Source organism: Clavelina lepadiformis, chromosome 7 (assembly GCF_947623445.1).
Source record: "Clavelina lepadiformis chromosome 7, kaClaLepa1.1, whole genome shotgun sequence".
NCBI classification, from domain to species: domain Eukaryota; kingdom Metazoa; phylum Chordata; class Ascidiacea; order Aplousobranchia; family Clavelinidae; genus Clavelina; species Clavelina lepadiformis.
Window position 1 is genome coordinate 16,347,203 of NC_135246.1, and position 19,652 is coordinate 16,366,854.

Consider the following 19,652-nt stretch of genomic DNA (forward strand, 5'->3'; position numbering starts at 1 on the left):
AAATTTAGTGAGAAAAGATGCAAGTTGATTGTCTTTTTAAGCCTCATAACACACTGCCCATTGTTAGGTCACTAACTTGTAGAAAAAAAGGAAGCCAGAGAAAGGAAAAATGCATTTGTAACAAGAGAAGCAAGCAAAGAGACTATATGGCTAAATTGTTCACATTCTTCAAACAAATAAAGTCATACTCTGTATTACTGCGATTACTAACTGTTTCGCCAAAACATTTGTTTAAAATTGGAGCAATAGTCTATCAGCTTTTATGAATGCAGAAACAAAAAATGCAGCTATAGCAAAAGAAATAAGCTCACGAATGCATGAATAGATCTACTTGATTAATACTATCCGAAGCAATACATATAGAATTGTCTACCTGGTAAACCTAACCAGTATGGAAGGAGTTAAAAAGTGAACTTGCAAAAGCGAAAAATTCTATCAAAGCAGCAAAAACAATTTTTAGCTACTTTCTGCCAATGCTCACACATTCTAAATAATGACAATGAAGACCTAGTGGTTAGTGACTCTACTCTCTGCTACTGACACCTTAAGTACCTCTTTTCATAAACTGCCTGTTTGTCTCCAGGCTACACGTGTTTGTGTGATATTGCAAACGCAAGAAAATTTCACTTAGAAATGCATCACTTCGTGTGGGTGACACTTCAGAACTGCTAGAGTCAGAGTATCGACGACTCCGCAAATTTAAGCTTGCCGGTCGCCGTTTTGATGCTTCTGGATAAGTTGGTGATGAGTGGTGTCTATGATTTAGTGTTTGCAATTTTGATTGTTTGGTCAATATTAGACCCCGCCTCTCTTTTTTCTTACAGGGAAGCACATCCAGGTTGTCAACTTCATTAACAATTTCTGGTGTACAAAGAAATAGGCATGCACGGAATTACAACAAATGTAAACAGAATATAAACCATGATGATAAAAAGTAAACAATTGTACAAACACTTATGCTTTACACTTTTCTAAGTATTATACAGGCGGGGTGTTCAAAGAAAACCAATTTGGAGAAAAAGCTTGAGATTGAAATCAAACTATTCTTTAGAAAAGTTTAACATGCACTGACATGTCATGTTTTAATTAATTTCCTGATAAAATTACACCACAATTAGTGCATTATTTGAGTCTATACATCACGGATAATGTCATGCAAATGTTAATGCTCAGCTTTTCATATATGATATTAACCAGCATCAGGACTGATTAGTGAAGCCAATATTCACATATGTTGCAATGTAAGACAGGCCAAGTGGAGCTGCAGCAAATTAAGACCAACAACCAAAGTCAAAGGCCCAACATAAAAACAAAAATCTTGCAGTTTCTTTCCTTACCTCGATACCTTGGGGGGCTACTGCCTCTACTTCCTGTAGGGGACCCCACCCTCGAACCCACACGTGACCCAACCCGAGATCCAGCTCGTGACCCGGTCCTAGAAGTGGACACGGGTATACGTGAACGCCTGGTTGGCGTCGGGGAGGAAGGTGGGGTTCGAGTAGATACGGCAAACACTGAATTGTATTCTAAACAGGAACATTGATTTTTTGAAACAATGAACGAGCTAATAATTCTAAGTAGGTAGCACAGAGAAGATTAAGACATTTCACGACCAAGTTGCTTAGTCAACATGCTTGGTGTGGGTGCAACTTTGATTACAGTTTTGCAAATTTTTAAAGATGTCTACGGTATTAAAAATGTTACAGAATTATATAATCAATCAATTATACAATCTTCTATTTAGTGCCAGCTACGCATATGATTGGTATACATTCTTTCCATTTAATCTCTAATCATGCATGAGCATTGTTGTGCAGTTGGTTATACAATGTAGACAGCATCATTTATCAGAAGAACTTCATTAAATTTAAAATAGTAAAAAATTCTTCATAAATGGCTTGCAACAGGTTTAAAAGTAACATACTACACAACCTGAACGTGTGTAGCGTTTTATGCTGTTTAAACTGATTTGGTCAGCCATTTCATAGAATCCAGAGATCTTTTTGTCAAATTTACTATCGCTATATGCTATTACGTTACCAGAATAATTGCTATTGGCTAATATTGTCTCAGGTCTCGCTGACATGCCTAGACAATTAAGTAAAACTATCAAATCTCTTCATAAAATTCTCACCTGCATAACTTGGACTCAGATCATGTCCTGTGGAAGATGATGAATATTTTGATGTTCTTCCGGTATTTGGAGTTCTTGAAAGAGCTTGTAACCTTCGCTGGGTCCCAGGAGAGTTAGATCTGCTTCCAGCTGCAGAGAAAGGACGATGGTTGCAAAATTAATCAAGTTTGAGATGTTCTAATGTTTCTTATTGGTACCAACTTAGTTTCGATGAGAAACTTTCAAACAAGCTTTTTCAAGTAAGGCTAAACTCGCATAACAGCATGTCAATTTGAATTGAAACAGTAGTTACATGTCACACACATATCTGTAGAAACAGACCATGCAGAATTCAACACCAGGGTTATATGCAGTGCTATAAATAAACGTATACCAAATGAAGGTTGTACAATGCAGTTTTGCATCAGCTTTTAGAAATATTGTTTGGCTTTGACAAAACAAACATATCTTGGTACAGTACCAATGCTTATAATGCAGTATGAGACATGCTATAAACATAGTTACAATCAGGATCAGTGCAAACAGCTTGAAAGTTATTCACACGACATGTGATAGCAAACCAAACAACAAGAAAAAAACTGACATGCAGTCAGGAAAAAACAAGTTCAAACATGCATGTTTACGAGAATTGTGAAACAGTGAGTATTCTTTGTGCGAAAAAGACACCCGTTACTTGGGAGTTTTTAAAAGGAAGAAGTTTCAAAAGTTACGTCAGTTTGTGCAAATAGGACTACAAGAAAAAACAGCAAATCTCACTCTCTTACCCCATCTCGTGGCAGACAGAGACCCTTTAGAAATGTCAGTGAATAAAATCAAGATTTATATCACCTCTGCTTAATGTGGCAGTGGATGAAAAGAAATATAATTGATTTTATGTTAATAAAACATATGATAAAAATTAGTACATGCTAGGATCGTAACATTTATTGCTACTATTTAACATTTCCATGCCTAAGCATACATGTATTGAGGCTCATAAATGAAATAATGGAACAATGTCTTGGTATATGTTATGTTATGATAGCTCATGATAGCTATGATATTATGTTAAAATTAACAATCATAATATCTATGGCAAAAATATGACTTAATGGGTGTGTGGAGATGAAACAGAGAAGACAAAGTGAAATAAGAAAATGAAATACGTTTAGGAGTGGAGGGCTTCATTGTCAGGAAGAAATCCTCGACTTTAGAGTAAGGTGATAGCGGCTTTTGAAAGAAGAAATCACGTGGACGCTCTGGTGATGAGGGGGTGGAAGATGATTTTCTTCGACTGCGAGATCTGTGCCGAGTTGGCGTTAACTGTGGGTTTGGTATACTTTCTGGGCCAGGATGATCTTTACTGAAAAGTGGATCACCTGTGTTTTGTTTAACGCTGGGGCTGAGTAAAAGTTTACGGTTGTATGGACTGTTTGACCTGAACTTATTCGGTGAAGACAACAGATTTTCAGGAAGCAAATCCAACGCTTGTTCAGTTTTCAATGACTTCTCAAGTGAAGGGCCATCATCACATTCTGTGCTTACCATACTCGGCATTATAAGTGTGCATCTTGCTTTTGATTTGTATTGGAACGATGTCAAATTGTCCATGGACTTCTTACGTACAAGAAGTGGAGAATTTCTGGCAGATTGAGGTCTGCCTTGTGAAGTAACAAGTGAAGAAGAGCCGGCAGAAAGTTTGGATTTGCCTCTTCTGGGCAAAGATAGAGAGCAATAGTTCAAAGGTCGAGGTGTTCGCACAGGAGAGGGATTGGTGGATACAGATTTACAACCTGCTCCATTTAAAAATAGAATTGAATGTAAGCAAAATTAAGAACTTAAAAGAATGTGGTAAAGAAATGAAAAAAAACTAATAAAATCATAATACAAGGGGAAAAAACACACAAAAAATGTAGAGCGACAAACATATTGCGTACCATATAATTTTATAGTTTATAAATAATTGACAAATTATAATTTTCATAATCACATTAACAGGTTATAAGCAACATACGTTGAGACATTGAGGGTCTATCGGAGTCTCTGCCCCTGTCTTGTTTTGCCGGGGTTTTATTTGTGGTGCTGGTTGATGAAATTCGTGGATTTACTCTGCTTGGACGGCCTGCAAAAAAGTCGAGCTTGTATTTAAGCGTTAATAATAATTTGACCGATGATGTTACATACTTATAGTAACTTGGAAAACAAATTAAACTAAAGCAAAGGTTCTGGTTTATCACACCACAAGACTAAGAAATATTTTAAGCGAAAACTGTTATATTGCCAAGTATTTCACAATATGAATTGAGAGCACATTAGAAAAACCCGATCAATGTACCCGCAGACTCACCACGATAACGTGGACGGTAATATGAACGTGATCCTAGAAGTTCCATAAGCAGCAAATAGTAAAATGAAAGACATTTGACACATCAGAGTTCAAAATTAAAAATTTTTACCAAAAAGTACTGGTATCACATCAAGATTGGTTAATGAAAGTTATAATGCATCAATTATATTATAATTGCTGACCATTTGTCTAATGTAAACTGAACAATCTAACATGACAGACATAGTATAAAAGGGTGGTATTGACGAATGTCATTTGACACACTTACCCGAATCAGTGTCGGAATAATAACCGCCTGGGTCACTAGCAGGCTTTCGAGGCACTGAACGAGTGTGTGAAATAACTGGGAGCACTGGCTGACCAGCACGATACTTACTGGATGGAAAATTTATGTGGCTATCGGAACCATGATGTGCTTTTCCGTTTAAGCAGCGAGAAAAAATTTTTTTCTTTACAGAATGGTGAAATATTATGATTTGTTTTTACTACTTGAATAGTACACATCTAGATGATAGCTTACCCACGGTACCATATCCTGATTTCATTGCCTTCATTTTGGAACGTTTTACAGCTGCAGGATCGATATCTGAACGAGAGCGAAGAAAGCGCGTGTTTCCATTCTCTACTCCTGCTGCTCTTAATCCAGAGCTTGGAGGAGCTATAATATATTTCACAGCTTAAGCTTCACAACAAAATTATTATACAAAGGGACTTAATGACTTGTGCAACATAGTGTTAGAGATGCAAAATAATATACCTTTCGGTATATGCCTTCGTGGACCCACTGTTGTTGTGGCTATAGAAGATCGTGGCTTTCTGGTAACAAAGTAAAACAATGAAGTAATTATTTCATCGGCACATGATTAATCCACTGTACAAGTTAAGTTATAATTCTTGTGACAATACTTTGTTTAATATCGTTGGAGCAAAAATTGGTTAGACGATGGACAAGCATACATTTAGTTTTCAACTAAATCTAATAGCTACTGGTACTTGAGCAAAAACTCACAACTTATATACAGTATAATACAATTTTTTTCCACTCAAGGAATACTGCTCCAGAAACCAAGAAAAACATTTGCCTGAAATTATAGCTACACTATATGGCACATGCAACAAAACATGTTGTATATATTAGGTATGTTCAGGTACACATACTTTACAGCGGTATCCCCTTTGGAAAGGTTATCAATAGATGAAGATCCTGAAATCTGGCCTATAAAAATCAGGAAGAGAGAGTTTGAGTCCGTATTTTGTTCACAAATTGGAAGTTCAAAGCACATACTAATACTGCAGAATACATGTCAATAAAACAGTTGATCCACAACTTAATTCAACACGTCATTTTCTGACAAAAATCGTTTTCGTTGGCTTTTATCGAAAAAAAGCAGATTGGCTTCCACTGATAGTAACAGCAATGTCTAATATTGATTACTGCCGATTAGTTTGCCGCAATTCTACAAGGAAATTACCAATCGCTGAGAGAAACACAAAATCCCAAGTGATAAAAAAGAAAATGATGAAAGTTGTTAGTAGATGACCGTACCGTAATTACAAAAAATATTTTTCTTAATTTTGGCTCACATAATTGGGCTACATGGCCATTTGACCTTACAACAATCAACGTCTTCAAATTGTATTGACGGCAGAATGAAATTTCAAAAGATTACACGTGGCTGTGAATCTTACCTTTAATCAGTTTCTGTTGACTTGCATTTAAACTGTTAAAAACTTGGTCAGCTTCAACCGGAAAATGCTGGTTTAAACCATGCCAAGCTCTGAGAAAGAGGGAAAAAAATAATTGCACTTTGGTACAAAAAATGTTAACTAATGGCTGATAAAAAAGCAGCAGTGGTAGAATAACTAAAATTATGATAAAAAGCAAAGCAGCAAAAATTTTGCATCGAAAAAAACAAAATAAAATGGCTGCTACTGTTGGTATGCTTCAGAATAGCAACAACTGAGATGTGGTCAATATTGTTAGCAATTAATTTTTTGCCAAATCTTACCGCCGTGCTTCTTCCCTGGCTTCGCTGTCAGCATCGTTGATGCCACGCTGGACTGAGTCTTTTAGTGCAACGACGTGTCTGCCGGGAAACAATTGATTTAATAACTCCTCCATTTAAATTTATACCAACGATATCGAAATTATTTTCCACTAAATCTAGAACATTCAACACAGGCTATTGCACCGTTTACGACATAACATGTAAGACATGACAGTCAAAAGCACCTTGTAACCCTAACCTAAACCAAATATATTGATCGAAATGTTAGCAAAAAAAATTGGGCATTTGCAATTAAATTTTGGCCTAAGCAAAGCCAAACCAAAATATCATTTGCTGCTAAAGCGTAGAAAGTAGGCTAAAAATTTTAACAAACATTTTAGGCATTTAACATACAAGTTAACACAATATACATTTCATTTAATAAAACTTCTAAAAATGAATGAATAAATTCTTAAAACATTTCTAAATTAAAATCCAAGAGAACTGACTCCTTTTTTAGTATTAAACTAAAGGTCAGAAACTAAACACATATATTCTGGACCTCAATTACTTCAACTGCTGTTTAGTGGTTATGACATTCTGCCAACTTATAAAGATCTTTTGACAGATTTAAAGAGCATGTCCTAGCATCTTATCAGTGACTTGTAACAAAAGAGATACAAGATTATTATGTTACGGTAATCTGCCGCAAAAGCAAAGCACAATACGCTTCAACCACTTAAACAATGATAGTAGAGGTGAAATGATACGATCAAGCCTTTGTGACCTATGCTTAGTAAGCACGTTGTATTATTAGTCCATACAAAAGTATTGAATGTATTGTTTTGTTATGACAAAAAAGCGGGATCAAAATGCCAAAGATGTTACAAAATTATATGACACTGACAATGGGTTGAGTGGGTGTTCATGTAACATACTGACTGCACTTAAATGAGACAGACTAGGCATATTATTTACTAATTTTAACAAAAATACAAGTTTGATTTGTTAATTCATCAATCACACCAAAAATATCTGAAACGCATTTATTTCTGACAGAAAAACATGCAAAGTCATGCTTATTGCTCAGCATATATTTACCAACCTTCAAAAACTTGCTCAAATTAACGATACTCAATTATGCTACATTACAGTAAACGTCAAGCTACTGCAAGAACACATACTCTCTTGTTGACATAACAGCTCTGGTCACTATTTACCTAACACACTAACATTGGTACAGTCCACTACATTCCGCCCTATATTTTTCAACCAACATCAATGCTGTTAATATTAAATCCATGCTAAGTTTATAAAACTTTGCAACAAATCTGAGATTATCCAAGCAGTAATAGAGAATTTACTGAAGCACTATTATCTTAATTGCCCGTGGCACATACTTCTACCCACTTGGCCAATGGCGTTTTAATCTACAAATCACAAGCAGGCAGGCATGTTTTACAAAATGTAAAAAACAGATAGATTTGATATCTTCCCATAACGGAGGAAAAAGTTAATATAAGGACAAAATACACATATCAGCGGACATGAGATTTAACTTCTTTATAACTTTAGAGCATAATCTATCAACGAAAAGAATTCTTCTGCTTTCCTATTTGTCAGACTTGATTCAGAAATAAAAACGCCACTGAAATGCCAATGAGATAAAAAACCTAACACTAACAGGCTATCTGGAACCACTTTATCCTGGGGGTTGTACAGATAAAGACGGATCAATGACATAGCAAAACCACATTTCACAAAAATCTGATGGGCTCAGGGACAAGCTATTCTTAGTTTGTTGGACAATGCATTCATCTTTCTCAAGACATTCGAAGTACCACTTCCCTTTGTGGAGATTAATGCTAGGTCAATAGCATTTTTATTTTTTTCATATTCTACAAATCCATTTTGATGACCACATTTTAAAGGATATATTTTTTATGTAAGGCCGAACGTTTAAGGTAATACCAATAAATCTTAAGCTTGTGTTGACCACAATTAGGTGATCATACAGTAAGGATAATGCAATATTGTAATTTGTTTTAATTTTGTAATCCACAGAAGTGTTTTTAACACTTCGTCCATTTAGTTTTAATTATACCAAGCTTAAATGATGATTAAATAAAGGAATCAAAGCAAAGAAATTTAGTAAGGCAATCATAAAATGCAAAGTAAGACTCCATATAAGAGCACATTGCAAGGGTCTGAGAAACATCATCAAGCACGAGTTTGTTTACATTGAGACATGACATTATCTGTATCAGCATGAATAGATAATGATGAACTCATACACTGTCTACAAACTGTGACACTGACATATTGTAAACTTTTATTGAGAACTTTCTGCATTACGGGACACTTCATTCTTGTAAAACTGTTGGGACAACTCTAGTACTGACACCTAGCCACTTACTGACCAACGCAATCGAATATTTCAAACCAATTCTTTTGAAATGTTTTAAATACATTTGCAAAATAGGCTATTTTCTTATAGTAAACACCTTCCGCTTTAAGAAACCAATAAAAGAAAGTGAAAATGTCTTACTTATCAAACAATTGCGTGACCCAGTTTTGAAACATGACATCTAGAAAAGTAAAAGTATGACGACGAATTGAAGTAGTTTTTGAAGTGCAATAACCAGTAACAACAGGAATAAGGCGCGGACAGTGGGTATGCTGAAACAAAAGAGAATCTATTTATGCGGCAACACTTGTAATTGAATGTCAGTGTGACAGATCAAAGAGCAATAGTATTATTACATGCACAGGTCTGTGTACTTTCAGTCTAATGTGAAAAATTGAACTTACTTTTAAAATAGTACGAATGCAAAGAACACCAGAGGTTGACATCACCTTTGCTGAGTTTGGTATCAGCATAAATAAATTCGGTAAAAGAGCACACGCTGAATGTTCAAACCGATTTTTAATGGATGACGAGAGAAAGCTGTAAAGGAAAAAATACTTTGTTGATCACTTACTTAGTATTTTATTTTAAAAATTTCAGGCAGAAACCAGCGAGGAGGTTTCATTTACTAAATATGAAAAACACAGACAAAAATCGACGAAGACATGACCCTAGGTAGTCAAGAATGCATAATGAAGACAACAAGTGAAGGATTCACCCACCCGATAGTGACACAGGTCTCCCTGACAACTTGTGAGCGCAAATCTTTCGCACTCTTTTGGAGAGCGGGTTCCAAATTACGTAGGTGCTGATAAAAAGCTTCATAGTCCGTGCCACCAGCTAATATAATTGCTCGCAAAACTTTTAGCTGGAAACAGTAAAAGGTATTTATTTAGCATAGAAAACAGCATCAACTATATACACGTCTAACTTTTAAGTTTTTTCTTGTAAAAATCTTTTTTAACTGTTAAGTTTATTATAAAAAATCAATGCTATTATACCTAAAATGATTAGAGAGAAAATTTTTATTTTCCCTCTTTAAATTAAACAATACGATGGCGCTTACAGTTTTTGTTCTCTCTTCCCAGTCTTTCTTGTCGCCAGCAAGAGTGGTATGGACACGGTTGAGCTGGTCTTCGAGATCTCGGGCGCTGTGGAGTCGAATCGGAGGAAGATTTTGATCAAAATCTCGAATGAAAGATTCTTCATCGACAGCGCCTATGTTGAAAACAGTTGTCAAAAAAAGCACAGGTTTATCTTAGCACTCGAAATCAGTTTTGTGGAGGTTATGTATGATCCTAGTTGAAACAAGAATCAGAAAGACCAATCTACAAAATACTTCACAATAATACAAAAAAAACTAATAAAATTGTAATAATTACATGTTTGAAGAAATTAGTTAAACTAGTCTGTACATTGTTACTACACATGGGCTGTGAATCTTATCAATGAATCAATATCAAACCTGCATTGGATCTGGATGACGCCAAAGACGATCTTGGAGGCTGCACTGACTTCCGTGCTTGTCCTGTAGAAGGGCGTGCAGGACCTTGACATAACAAGCAACAAGTTGAAAACAATAGATATAAACATTGACTATTTTAACTCTGTTTCCTCACAAAAATTTATATCTAGCATTCAGATTTTTAAAACTACGAAGTAAAAGCAATCTGCAAAAAAACAATTAAACTATAAACCGTCAAATAAACTGAGTTTCATTTAAAATAACTGATAAGATTGTCTGAAAATTTATGACATGCTGTCATGCAAAATATTGTTATATAGACCACAGTAAGTGCAGGCTTATAGCAAACATACCGTCTACAGATGTGAAGTGAGACAGTGTGCTGCGGCTGTTGTTATTGTTGGCAACCACATTTGAAAGTGGAGGGAGCATCATCCCGGCTGAAGAAATAGAGTCTACGGAGTCAAAGCTTCCTATTGAGCTAGCTATAGAACCTGGATGAGAAGTGTAAAGAAATCACTGGGAGATAAAACCCCTGTCTACTGTAAATGATGCTGTATGTATAGAATTAGCAAAAAACTCAACTTTAGTTTAACTCTGAGCAGGGTTGAAATAGTATTATAAAGTTAATATAAGAAATGAAGAAAATTTCAAAGCATGCTCGTTGCCGTATTTTTCTGAACTACAAAAATGCTATTCCGTTTTAACACATGATTTTTTTGAAACACAACGAATATTTGATAAGATGTATTCTGAACTAAAGACTACTCTCTGATGGGTAATATACTGTCATTCCTTGAAAGTCATAAACCTGTTACTATTGTAAATATAAGATGACTATTGCAAAACAATTCCAGAGTACCACAATTTATATTATGTAACCAGAATTTTTAATAACTAAGTTTTGAAGTAATACTTCTTGTGGTAATAATTTACATTCTACGCTTGTCAATAGAAATCAAATTGCATAATACAAAACAAATTTTGAGTGTTAATAAGTTGCCATTCATAAATACCGGTGTCGGATGCAATAACCATATCACCCGATTGTAAGACAACGTCAAACTTCTCATACAACATATGCAATCTGAAATAAAAACAAAATCATGATACACACAGACTTCCTGTGAGCACTATAATAAGTTCAGAGATAAGTTCTGCAAACGGATGTTATTCATGGTGAGTTATTATTTTACACAGATGTGACTAAACCAATCATATAAAACGTGAGATAATTAGTTGTCTATTGTCGCACTCAAGTGTAGACTTTATAAACCTACTTTGATGCAGGGACACCTTTCTTTGACAGATCTTGTCTCACTTTATCGCCAACGTGACGATAAATCTCTACAATTGTTGTAACTGCAGTGTCACGTACCTAAACAGAAAAGTAATCACGATAAAGTTTCACAAATGAAGCGTAAGGTGTGAATGCCACGGATTTTGTATTTGGGGACAATAATTTCTTTGATGTCAGAAACCCCTACTGAAAACTGTAGAGGCCTCTTTCTGCAAAGCTAAGAATTTCAATACTGGAAGGCGGTCAAAGTTAAGACATTTTATCATTTATTACTTGCACATGCTAATTTTTAACATGCAGGTTTTAACTGTGAAATGCATAAGAATACAGAGGATTACGCAGTATAGTATAGTTTCACTTTATAACTGAAAATATTAATTTGATCCTACTACTAATAATACAATTATATTCCTACTAATCATACAATGTACACAAACTAATACTTTTAAATTAAATTAGTATTTATGTTGGTCAAGAAACTTTTAATACAATATTTTTGTCTAAAGTGCATTGGCCAATAGCTCCAACCCAAAATTGCTTGCATTGATTTGCCATTTCAAAAGAGTTTGACATGAGTAATTAATGTCACTGAGTGATAAATTAATACACATATACAGGTTTTTTTTTAAGGTTTGGTTTGGGTGACCGCTAAATAGTTTTAAGAGACCACAAGTGTTTCATTTAAATACCAAAAAATAGCCATATTTGCAAGTCCAAATTTTGGGAAACCGCTGGAGAAATTTGGGGGACCGAAACGGTCCCCCAAAACACCTTAAAAAAAACACTGCACATATATGCCTGTTATGCCTTATTATCACATGCATTAGATTTTTTTGATCTCAAGAGTTGTACTCTTCAAACTTCAAGATCACTTAATGAGGGCAAGTTCATCTCTATGTAGTGCTTTGGCAATAATGTGTGAGCCAATGGATTATGCCAAATTATAGCGTATATTGATTAGTAACATTGCATGTAATGGTTGATATGAAGTAATAAACAAGTTCAATAAATTGTGCAAGCCTGATTTGTCTTGAGTCCCAAACTAATTCTGCTGCATATAGATCACTGTATTAGGCAGGAACAAAAGGAAACCAACTTCCAAAGACGTAGATAAACAACAAAGCCTAATATAAATTTATGTTAACAAAATTTACCCGCCTTTATGCTGAAGTTCATTTATGTGCATCTTTTTGCATTTTTCTGTGCTATTGTATGTTTATTGCTTTATACTTGTAACTAAAAGTTACGTTCAAATTTACACTTGAGAAAGTAAAGAGCAACAATCCTTTGCACTTTTCTTTAAACTTATTGTTAATATAATGCAATGCTGGAAGGTACCTCGTGCTTTTGACAGGCGTAACATACCACACCTTGCATGGACATAAAAACAATGATTTCTTTGCAAGGGTTGGAGAATTAAAAAAACAAAGTAAATAACAACACGCTTTATTTTGTCAATAGCAAGCTGTTGGTTATGATTGCTCAGTAACATGAAAACAAGTGGACTGACATTAAAATTATTGTTGAAGGGATCACAAAACTTTATTGTTGAAGTGACCACAAATACTCTGTCTAGTCACTTTCTGTGCGACATATGTGTGTGCTCTGTAAACAGCAAACATAGAATGGAAAGCTGCATAACTGTCTAATACAACAAAAAAGGCTTCTAATATTTGCCAGGTAATAAAGCATTAAATTCCGAAAAGCGTTGTAATACCCTACCTGATTAAACCACATAAATATTGACACAGCATAAAAAACAAATTTTTCAAAAGTTCAGAGCAGCCTACTTGAATTGATAATAATATGTCAAATCGGTATGATGAACATGCACATAAACCATGATAATAAATTGTGAAAATCGTCTTCACTTGGTCAGGCTACAAATCTATCAAACTTACATGAATTTTATTTATGAAAAATATAAGCCAAGAGTTTGTAGTGTAGTTGCATAATGTAGGAGTCACTTTTGACAAATAAGAAATATTCGAGAGCTATAAAAATCCCAAGACAAACAATAAGCATAAAAACGATTATTTTTTTGAATATAAAATGACAAGCGGTGCTACATTTATTTCACAAGTGTGATGATGTATGATGCAACAATAGGTTTAAGATGCTATGCTGATACCAAATCTTCACATGGAAATAGTTGATATTTGGATGGTGTATGGAAATACAAGTTTTTATAAAAACATTTCAGTCATAAAGGCATCAACATCGGTTTTGCATGAAAAGTGTATCTGTTTACTGCTTTAAAAGCTGGAAATAAATGTCCATTAAGCTGCATGAATGCAACTCAAGAGCGTTAGCTTAGCTGCCTTTGATATAGAATGTTAAATATTAAACACTGGTTCAATGTTACCATTGTTGTATTGGGCTGTGTATATTAGAGGTCATTCACTGAATTTGTTTTGTGGTTTATCATAATTTAACTTAATTAGGATAAAGATATTTTTATAGCATCATTTAAATGAATACCTCAAGCTACAGCCAATTATAATTAGCGTACTATGAACGATTGAGGGCTGCAACCACAAAAGAGCACTTGAATTTACAACATGAAACTAAAAAGTACATTGAAATCATTAAGTTTAACAATAAACACGAACAAAAAGTGAAGCGAATTGTGCGAAATTGAATTATATTGAATGGACAAGCACCAAAGTCGCTTTGAATGTTTTCCCAATAGGAAAAAATTTCATCACAACACGATTTAAAGACCATAATCCATCTTGAAGTATTGTTGTAATATTGTTAGACTACAGGACAGGAAAGATTATACAGGGGTTGAGGACATGCCAATGTCTAATAAAGATAAAATCACCATTTCTGACAAAGAAATTCAAAACGACGACAACAATAACCCAGAAAGAATTCTTATGCACGCTCTCAACAAAACGTATTATCAAAATAGATTAGCTATGTTCAGGCAATGGTCAATGGGTACATCTCCAGTTCTTATTCTCTTTCAATCAAGCAAACTTTGCTAGAAAGCAATTGTGACCATGTCAATAGAAGGATGGCGTTTTTGCCATTGTGCTGGTTTGTTAATAAGAATTTAAATACCTCTGATAACAAAACAGAGTTTTGTAGTAAGTGGCCGGAAAGTGAAAACACAAATAAATCGATGTTAACCTTCTGTGAAGATTCTTTAATACAGTAATTCCAGTCATCTTTGGCAAAACAGACTAAAAGGCTACAAACTTAAACAGAAAATCAGTTGTAAAATAGTTTTTTTGAATAAACGATATAAAAATTTGTATATTTATGTCATTATACCTTGAATGAAACAAAACTTGTCATATTTTTATAATTTTACTTCACATTGTAGTGATATTTTCTGCAAAATGTTTTTAAATCATTAGCTAAATACAACCAAAGGCCTGCCTGAATAATTAATAGGGTATCACACCAACCACTGATGCATTACTTACACTGGATTTGGCCTGCATTGCATTGAATTCCAAAGCTGTTACAAGACATAACAACTTTAAAGACTTTCACTTTATCGTACTAACAAACATAAATGCGGCAAGAGAGGATGATCATTTCAGTTTCGCTGGGGAGGCATTTATGAATTTCATTTCATACAAAGTTTAATTGAAAGCTATAATTAGCACCACTGGAAAAGAAACTAGCGATATTCGTTTTGGAAAATCAAATCAAATATGAACAGTTTTCTTTACTCCATAAATATGCAAAATTTTAATACCCTGTTGCTTTTCTGGCAAAAAGCGGTAGTTAAGATATAAATTGGTTTGATTGTTAACATAAAATTCTGAGCAGTTTACAAAAAAAAACACTTCACTTGTTTGCAACATACAGGCAAACAACAATAACCACCCATTTTAGTTTTATCAAGACTTGGTCTATATGCGGTTGCTTGACAGTCAAGCATGTTCATAAAAATCATAATATCGACGGCATTATGTACTTAGAAATTAAATAAGATCTAGATTAATCTGATGAAATCCGAAAATATTCGGATAATGACATTCCAACCAGTAGCATTGCAATACGCTATACAAGAGGCTCATCAAACAACTGTTCAATTGCCAGGACCTGATCAATTTTGACAACATCGCTTACATTTACTAATACATTTATTTGCAGATTGCATTGATTCTGAAATTGCTATATGCCAGTGTAATGGGTTTAGATAAGAGACTTAAAAAATTTGGTCAGCATAATGAGCTGGATCATCGTCGTCTCATTCCTTTCTTTCACAGTTAACGCTACTGTGTTGTTCCATGCAAACTCTACTGGTGATATATTGAAGATACGAGTGGAATCAGAATAATTAGTAGCTACACCATAAAACATGTCAATGGCATAGTAAAATGTGTCACACAGTATTTAATCACCAAAAGCTAAAAGATGGAGTTCGCACTCAACAAAGGTTTTTTTAAACCAGCTAATGGCAACACAAATCACACATCAAAGTAGAACATAAATTCAAATATTACGAATATACTTTCGAGAAAGAAAATTAGAAGCCTAGTGTGGATAATTACCTGTGCGTTAGCGTCAGAGAGAAGTTTGCAGACATGCGGTAACAACTTGCTTAAGTAGAGGGATTTTGCTCCGAAGCGATTAATTGTTGCAACTAATAGACGACACACACCTTCTCGAACTCTCCATACTTTATGGGAGAAAGCAGACGTCAACCGTTCAAAAAGATACTGCAAAAATAAAAGGCATATATTACATTTTAAAAAAACAGGAACTTCGATACTAAAGAGTTGAGCGCGAAGTCGCAGACAATGTACTGGCCTATGTTAAAAATAAGCCATTTACAACAAAGTATGATTATGTACTGGTACTGCTTTTGTTCCCAATACAACACGATTAATAAAAGACTTGAGTAACACGCCACTAACTGATGTGATGTGCTAACCATTTTAATAAAAAGCTTTAACTCCAAGCGTACAGAAATCAGTCAACCATCACGTTCAAACCAAATCAATGTGTAGTATACCTGGGGAGAAGCAGCAACATCCATGATGTTAGTGAGAAGTGTGATGCTTGCATCTCGGACCTGGTCTTTCTGGTCTCCAAGTCGATCAATCAATGGATTTTGAACTAAAAATGAAAACATTTTTAACTCAGTGGAAAAGCAAGTCAAATGAAATATTAGCAGATGCTTAAACGCACTTGAAAGTCACTGCATTGAGCACAATGAGCATTGGTAGACAGACAAACAACACAGTAGTAAGCAGCATTCACCAATCCACACCAAACATCATAATTTTTTAATTACACTTAGCGAACGAGGATGTTTGGCTTGTGCTTGTGTATGTTTTACTACTGATACAGCAATAAATTCTACATCTTGAGTGACACGCAACTCCGAAACAAGAAGTAAGTTTTAAAGCACGCTTCAGTTAGGGAGATAAGTGTACATCTTACTAAGGTTATAATGAGGTTGGAATTCTTGTTGTAACCTTTCAACGAGGAGGCTGAGGATGTCCAATCCAAGAAGGGCAACCTTTAACATACACACAGCGTCGCCATTGAAATCATATGTTAAGACTTTCAAGACATAACAAGCTAAATGTTTGACATTTAAATGGATAGAACTCACAGAGAAGATAATACCTAAAGGCATTTTCAAATATATATAAATCATACTTTACTGTATAAACATAATCCTGTATATATATATAATATTATAGTATTGTATATTCAAATAAGATTACATCTTTATGTCTGCTGTTATAGGCAAAATGTTTGGAATGTTAGGATAGATATGGGCATAATACCTGGTACATAATAGGGCAAAGGCTAATATTATTAATGCAATATTTAAGAAACTTTATTTTTGTTCATCAGGCTATAATTAACGTATGTTTGTTTGAAGTTTTCAAAATCAATTATATTGTACCACAACTTGACAATATACAAATGTATATCGAAGTCAAGGACTTTGATTGGCTAGGACGCTAGGTCGCAGACAAAGCACTAGAGTAGATTCACAAGTTTGCAAACCAAATGACTGATTCTGAATGATTTACTTGTCTGCGCCGTAAATTCCAGTTCATACATAATTTATTTTTTACTGACTTCTGTATGGCGTGGAATTCGACAAGTTTCTAAAAGGCCAGTTATTAGCAGTATCATTCAATGAAGAAAGCCTTGAGTGCATAGATTTCTCACATAACTATATACACCATTTATATACTAAAATATTTTTAAATGGTGCTAAACTTAGTCTACTTAGATGTTAGTCTATGCTGTCTTAAACATCATACACTAAGAAATATATACTTCAGGAGAAACAAACAATTATATATATATACAATTTCCTATTTGCTTTTCATTGCAAGTGCATTACTGTACATAGCAACATTGAAATACTTAAAGAACTGAATTAATACAATTGATTTCATACAAGTGATTTCGGTTTATTGTAACAAGAATCTTTTATAATTGCTGATAAGGTAAACTTCAAACCTGTTAACACATATACAGCTCCCACAAAGATTTAACGTTAGCCCTGAGAGACGTTGTATTCAAAAAATAAATTTTATTTAGGTCAGTAGTAAAAACTTCCTGTAACTGTCATGTATATACAAGTTATGCTGACCGTATTAATGAAACTTTGGAAGAAAATTGTATAATATAATTGTTTGTATATATCCTGCGCGTGGAGTGTTTATCAACAAAGATTAGCAATAATTTTTGCCCAAGGGGTGAAACTCATAAAGTGGCTTAATTGTTAAAGGAATTGAAAGTCGTGCTGCATTTACAAAACCAGCACAAATTGCTGGAATAGTACCATAGCATTTAAGGTGTAAAGTTAACTTAACTTGTATATCATACAGTTTCAATTCAATTTGAATTTAAGCAAAATTAGCCAGGCAGTCTTTCAATAAAAAATCTGACGTATACTTTTCACATGAATTTAAAGCAAAAATGTCGTACGATTTAAAGTATCACTCTTTATACAATGGCAAAAACTAACCAAGATGAAAGCCTGTGATCTCACACGAACAAGTTTGGGAATAAATTCATTTAAATGTAACACTGTGTTAGTGGTAGTTATCTATCTATAACTCGTTCACTAGCGTTTCATTGCACGTGCTTGATGATTGGTATGGAACACTTACCTTAAAATTGCTTGAGCTAACCCAGTAAGTGGCAAGAGCATCAACAATTTTATCAATATTAGTCCAGAATGTTATGTCAGCGGCAGGTGAAGCAAGATACTCAATTAACTCTTCACCACCATTCATTCTTCTTTTCATATCCTAATAATTCCACGACGATCATAAAGGCAAGCAGAATTTCACGACACTGATGTCCCATTCATAAAACTTTATTGTGTTCTTACCTGTTCCCGTACCAACAGTAAAGCATTGTCTTCATCAACTTTCATTGTGGATTATAATGTGTTTACTAATAATGTCAAATAAATTCCATTCAGAGTTCACAGACAATTAAAATTCACACTTGTAGCAGAATGATGAGCTCCAAGGTATGTTATAACAATTTTCATTTAAAAAAGCTGACAGTTTACTTGGTTATTTTTATTTTACAGTACCACTTCTCTAAAAAACAAATGAGGTATCAGCATTTTGTATGAAACTTAACCGTTCAAACTATCAAGTATATGATATATACATTTAGTTCATAAAAGCAAGACTCAAAAAATAGTGTATTATGTATGTAAAGAAACAGTATGGCAAGGTGTGCTAAAGTTCCATGCCAAAGTTCATGCAAATAATGCACAAATAGATTTTTAACTAATATACTTATGGCTGCATCAATCTTTCATTGCACAATAAATCATCACAGAAACTTTCATAATACTGGCAAACATGGCTAGGACTTTGGAATAAATGAGGTAGGGTTGTGTCACACGGAGATAAAGTAGACAAAAATTTGGTATGTGTGGCAAATTTTTGAACAATAAATCATCAAACTGTCAATATCCAAAGTGGGTGATGAACAGTTGAACCAAATAAACATGTAGTATAAAAATTGTTGTTTATTTTATGTAAGCAGTTGGTTTTGCTCATCATCTGCT

At 34.3% G+C, this 19,652-nt stretch overlaps 1 protein-coding gene across 12 annotated transcripts in view; it reads right to left on the bottom strand.

Annotated features, from left to right (window-relative positions):
• Nucleotides 1–19,171, bottom strand: part of LOC143464532 (CLIP-associating protein 1-B-like) — a 28,866-nt gene extending 9,695 nt beyond the window's left edge. For 6 of the 12 annotated variants that reach the window (XM_076962345.1, XM_076962341.1, XM_076962347.1 and 3 more), the window contains exons 1-23: nucleotides 18,957–19,171; nucleotides 18,733–18,873; nucleotides 17,033–17,111; nucleotides 16,602–16,705; nucleotides 16,138–16,305; nucleotides 11,601–11,698; nucleotides 11,337–11,407; nucleotides 10,674–10,814; nucleotides 10,321–10,404; nucleotides 9,922–10,073; nucleotides 9,578–9,723; nucleotides 9,260–9,395; nucleotides 8,997–9,127; nucleotides 6,470–6,547; nucleotides 6,150–6,238; nucleotides 5,619–5,676; nucleotides 5,218–5,276; nucleotides 4,981–5,118; nucleotides 4,128–4,235; nucleotides 2,899–2,922; nucleotides 2,135–2,263; nucleotides 1,338–1,526; nucleotides 553–861 (exon numbers count right to left, since the gene is read on the bottom strand). In XM_076962345.1, the coding sequence (XP_076818460.1) occupies nucleotides 553–861; nucleotides 1,338–1,526; nucleotides 2,135–2,263; nucleotides 2,899–2,922; nucleotides 4,128–4,235; nucleotides 4,981–5,118; nucleotides 5,218–5,276; nucleotides 5,619–5,676; nucleotides 6,150–6,238; nucleotides 6,470–6,547; nucleotides 8,997–9,127; nucleotides 9,260–9,395; nucleotides 9,578–9,723; nucleotides 9,922–10,073; nucleotides 10,321–10,404; nucleotides 10,674–10,814; nucleotides 11,337–11,407; nucleotides 11,601–11,698; nucleotides 16,138–16,305; nucleotides 16,602–16,705; nucleotides 17,033–17,111; nucleotides 18,733–18,873; nucleotides 18,957–19,001 (2,677 nt within the window). In that variant the 5' untranslated portion in view covers nucleotides 19,002–19,171. The remainder of the gene's footprint in view (nucleotides 1–552; nucleotides 862–1,337; nucleotides 1,527–2,134; nucleotides 2,264–2,898; nucleotides 2,923–4,127; nucleotides 4,236–4,980; nucleotides 5,119–5,217; nucleotides 5,277–5,618; nucleotides 5,677–6,149; nucleotides 6,239–6,469; nucleotides 6,548–8,996; nucleotides 9,128–9,259; nucleotides 9,396–9,577; nucleotides 9,724–9,921; nucleotides 10,074–10,320; nucleotides 10,405–10,673; nucleotides 10,815–11,336; nucleotides 11,408–11,600; nucleotides 11,699–16,137; nucleotides 16,306–16,601; nucleotides 16,706–17,032; nucleotides 17,112–18,732; nucleotides 18,874–18,956) is intronic. The other 6 variants (XM_076962351.1, XM_076962350.1, XM_076962349.1 and 3 more) reach the window with 4 other exon arrangements.
• Nucleotides 19,172–19,652: the final 481 nt, after the last annotated feature.